The following is a 4,852-nucleotide window of genomic DNA, read 5'->3' on the forward strand; positions in this document are numbered from 1 at the left end:
CAACACGATGAATGCCACGATTTGCTGAAAAATGCCAATCTGACAGTTCCTAGCAAACACACCCGCCTCTTGACTGATAAGGGATATCGTGACGTAGACCCACGCTTTCGAGAGCGGAAATAGGTAGTTATGGGACGCATACTGATAAGGTGTTATCTCTTTGGATTCAAAAATCCAAATGAAGATTTTTTAAAATGAGCGCGCTTTTATAGCTTCGCGGAGCTGATAAGAGGTAGTGTGACTGATAAGGGGTCAAAGGTCAACTGATAAGAGTGGTGCCGGGTGCCAGTGTCGCAGGTAATACTTAGCTGCGACACTGCAGTGGTACCAGTTATAAATAAGTCATGAAGCGAGAAGCAGCTAGAAGGCGCTGGTGCTTTACATTAAACAATTACAGTGAAGATGATGTTCGGAATATCGAGAGCAAAGTCACAGAAGATTCGTGCTATTATGCTATTATTGGAAAGGAGATTGGAGAAGGAGGTACTCCCCATCTTCAAGGATTTATTCATCTTAAGAAGAGAGTTCGATTTCAAAGTGTTAAAACATTTCTACCACACGGGTGCCATATTGAAGCGGCTCGCGGATCGGATACTCAGAATGGAGCGTATTGCTCAAAAGAAAATAATATCGTTCTTCAGCTGGGAACACTTGCTAATGGAGTTGGAGAAAGTGGCGGCGGAAACACGCGCGCTTATAGCGACGTGGAAGTTGCTAAAGCCATTGCCTCTGAAATACCCTTCGCAGATATTCTGGAGGAGCGTACGAATCAAGAGGCTATCGTACGCAACTGGAAGGGGATTAAGGTTCTCATACCCTTCGCAGATATTCTGGAGGAGCGTACGAATCAAGAGGCTATCGTACGCAACTGGAAGGGGATTAAGGTTCTCAGTGATATGTTTATACAGAATTCGCAGAGGATTAAGATTGGTAAACAGTTTAATGACCAAGTATGGTACACTTGGCAATTTAGACTCATACGAGATTTGAAGACTAAAAGTGTTGATGAAAGGAAAGTGATTTGGTATGCAGATTCAAGTGGAAATATGGGAAAGACGTTTCTATCAAAATACTTAATTTGTGAATTTGGTGCTATACGATTTGAGAACGGTAAAAGTGCAGACATAAAGTATGCATATAATGGTCAAAAAATTGTGCTTTTTGACTTTAGTCGCTCACAGGAGGACCATATTAATTATGAAGTAATAGAAAGTGTGAAAAATGGACTGTGCTTTTCAACAAAATACGATTCCCAAATGAAAGTGTTCTCTACCCCATGGGTGATTATATTTGCTAATTTCTATCCTGATGAGTCGAAGATGAGTGCTGACAGATGGGATATTAGAACATTATTACCTGTAGATAAAATAAAGTGGGGGGAAAACAGAGAATGCGAGACAGATACAGAATTTGAATAAAGTTTATTAAAAGTTCTCTATTTGTTATGTTAATAATTTAAATATTCAATGTGTTTTGAATGTTACATATATTCTTGTCCTTGTCTAAGTCCTCTGTATATTACAACAACTGTTCTGTCAATTACCATTTGGTATTTATGGGGATCTTCTGCTTTTGCTCTTTTGGGTCCTCTAAATGCATGTTGGATACAATTATACGAGTCGTATATAGGTCCACCTACATCTCTCCATGGGTTGTTAACTATTCTAATGCCTGTGTCTGCTTTGTTGAGGGTAATGGGTTTCAGTACAGGAATTTCTCTACTTGATGGACACCCCCCCCCCCCCTTTTTTTTTTTTTCTTCCACGCCACCACATTCCAAAACACACACACACACATGTATACACCACACACACACATACACACACACGCACACATATAACATACACGCTACATAACAACACTGATCACTGATCACCGCTAAATCAACACAACGGAAGTAAGGACTCTCCTGGACAGATAGAGTTGAGGGTGTGGCCATGGAAGTGTTAGTGTCTTCGGTAAATTTTTTATGATATCTGTTTGACTTAACGAATTTTCAAACTTACTTTACATTATAAAAGGAAATCAAGTTATCTGTTTATCTATCTGTAAAAAATACATTTCTATTTTTCAAATCTTTCAGTAGAGTTGTGCGCCATATCAATTTTTTTATTGACTCAAATAAGCACAATGTTCTCCACAAGGCTATATTTTTTAAAGAAAGGATTACATACCTGCCAAGCATTAACTTTGAAGACATTATTGGTATAATAATTCCCATATGATCCATAGTGTTGACTTGGGTGCTGGTACTGTTGATACTGCTGCTCATAGTTTTGCTGTTGGAAATGTTGATGTGGTGGCTGTGGTTGTGGCATGTTGTGAGGATGAGGGGGTCTTTGCTGGTAGGGGTGGTGGGGTTGTTGATATGGATGGTGCTGTTGATACATTTTACTTTCTACTCTGAAAAACAATTTTTCAAAAAAAAAATAGGGGATTAATAGCAATATGGTGTCATGCAAGTGTATAACTGAATCCTACCAGTAAATGCCACAAATCATTAGCGAGTATCAAATAATGGAATATCTAAATTTATATTTAGCTTTCAAATAGGATACTCACTGTTGCTTTCTTTTAAGTACCTAAAGCTCAAGCAACAATTAATAGTAGCTTTAAATCACAAGCTACACAAAACATCGTCGTTTACGTGCAATCCATTTGATTAGGTGCCAATGCATAAGTACGAACAATTTCCTCCACCAAGTTCCTTTATAGGTAAATGGCTATCAGTACTATATCTTGTTGGATCTAGAATAAAAATTTTGAAGAGCTTTGAATACTAAATGCTAAGGCAAACCTATATCATTACCTCGGTGGTGATAATCAACATTAGATTTATGTAGATAATTTCCAATGTTTAACAATCAAAACTGGTTAACTTCCAATACATATGAACTGCCAAATGGTTGCAATACAATACATCAATCCAAATGATTGCACTTATCTATCCCAATAACCACCGCTAGATTCAAATAAACTATTCTTACTGACTAATATATGTGACCTACTGGCTTGAAACGGTTTTTTTTTTTCAAAGTTTATTTTTATATGTATGCAAAGCTTATTTCCTTCCTAAAAATTTAACTTCAAAATTTATAAAATTCTGATCATCCATTGCCAAGACATAAATAATTGAAGCTAGAGGAGTATAAAAACTGATTTTTAGAAGATAGGCTTTAAATGTCTACTACCTCTTCTTCTTCTCTTCTTCTTCTTCTTCTTCTTCTTCTTCTTCTTCTTCTTCTTCTTCTTCTTCTTCTTCTTCTTCTTCTTCTTCTTCTTCTTCTTCTTCTTCTTCTTCTATTTCTTAACCTGTTCAAAAAAAATAGATGAATACAAGGAAAATAATAAGCTAACTAATTTGATACAGGCATTAATATTCGACTACAGTAATGGAATTTGGCATGACTTTAAAATACAGTAGTCTCCATTTATAAACACACATGCTTTAAACATAATCTGGCTATATAAGCAAACTAGTGATTTTTACTCGATAATCAAATTGACCCTTTTATAAGCACGATCAAGAAAATGTAAAATGGACTATATTTATAACCACACAATGTTCAAATCATTTTTTAAACCCTAAAAATATAAAAAAAATACACCAGTAAACATTGTATACTGAAAGGATCAAAATGCTCTCAGGAGGATGGAAAGGGGAGAGATTTCCTGAGAGCATTTTGATCCTTTTAGTATACAACTACAGCGTTTTTCTTATATTTTTAGGATTTAAAAAATTGGTTTGAAAATGTTTTGATTATAAATTACATTAAAGAGAAGATTCCATGTAATAACATCTCATAATATAATACCCTAAATACACATCTCAATTCGTATCCGATCAATGGAAAATTGAGAAAGAGAGAGAGAGAGAGAGAGAGAGAGAGAGAGAGAGAGAGAGAGAGAGAGAGAGAGAGAGAGAGAGAGAGAGAGCTCGTCTGCCAGGAAGAAAGGGACGGAATTAGAGAAACGGGGTAGCCAAAATATGTTCGTTTGTGATTGTGCATGTGTAAGAGTATGTGTGAGTCACTGATGAGTGTGAGTGTGTGGTCAGCTGATTTTCTCAATTTTCCGACGTATATATATACATGCTGGTCTGACTTCCAAACCCACTTATGGACCTGGTTCAACATTCTTGAAATGGGCAATATTTTGCGACATTTTTCTGAGATTTCCATTACAACAATGAGCCCATAAAGTAAAGAATCTGGTTACAGTGTATCAGTATCAGATCAGTAACTGAACCTGCAAATAAGAGCATGTCGCCGATATCCAACCTGAGATAATTTGTCATACTTACTTCTAGTTCTTAATTTATCAAAATACTTGTAAACGTAATTGTTATCAGGTTAAATAAAAACGACAAAATACAAATGAACAATGCAATGTTCAATAGTTAATTTCAAAAGTCTATTTTTTTTTCTTATCGCCGACATCAATGTTTATCTTCACCAGGGAAATGGAGCTTTACGTACTTTTATTTTAGGAGAACTCTTATACAAACAGAGAAAATATAAAAACTAGAACTCTCAATCACTCACTCGTCACTCACTCTACCAGCGTGAACAGACTCTATCCCATGTAGTAGGGGCATAACCGTGCAAATTCGGGTTGAAAGCATGGGAATTTGCATACAGGTTGTTAAGACCCATAGAAAAAACATCTGATATAGAACCACTCTGGCAATCAATCATAACGTATCGGTTTAAGGCCTGAGATTTTACCTATTACAGCTATATTAAACAAGGGAAATAACTGCGTAAATATATATATTTTCTGCATATTCATTGTATTAGGGAAAATTAGGCTAAAATCGTGCACATTGGGGTTGGAATCCTGAAAATTGGCA

General features: G+C 36.1%; 1 protein-coding gene across 1 annotated transcript in view; it reads right to left on the reverse strand.

Moving 5' to 3' along the window:
- Positions 1–4,507, reverse strand: part of LOC144964201 (sorcin-like) — an 18,288-nt gene extending 13,781 nt beyond the window's left edge. The window contains exons 1-2 of the mRNA XM_078898184.1: positions 4,304–4,507; positions 2,175–2,403 (exon numbers count right to left, since the gene is read on the reverse strand). Coding sequence (XP_078754310.1) covers positions 2,175–2,390 — 216 coding nt within the window. The 5' untranslated portion in view covers positions 2,391–2,403; positions 4,304–4,507. The remainder of the gene's footprint in view (positions 1–2,174; positions 2,404–4,303) is intronic.
- Positions 4,508–4,852: the final 345 nt, after the last annotated feature.

The sequence above is a fragment of the Berghia stephanieae genome, chromosome 2, assembly GCF_034508935.2.
Source record: "Berghia stephanieae isolate SIO BIC M18660-M18661 chromosome 2, UCSD_Bste_1.3, whole genome shotgun sequence".
NCBI classification, from domain to species: Eukaryota; Metazoa; Mollusca; class Gastropoda; order Nudibranchia; family Aeolidiidae; genus Berghia; species Berghia stephanieae.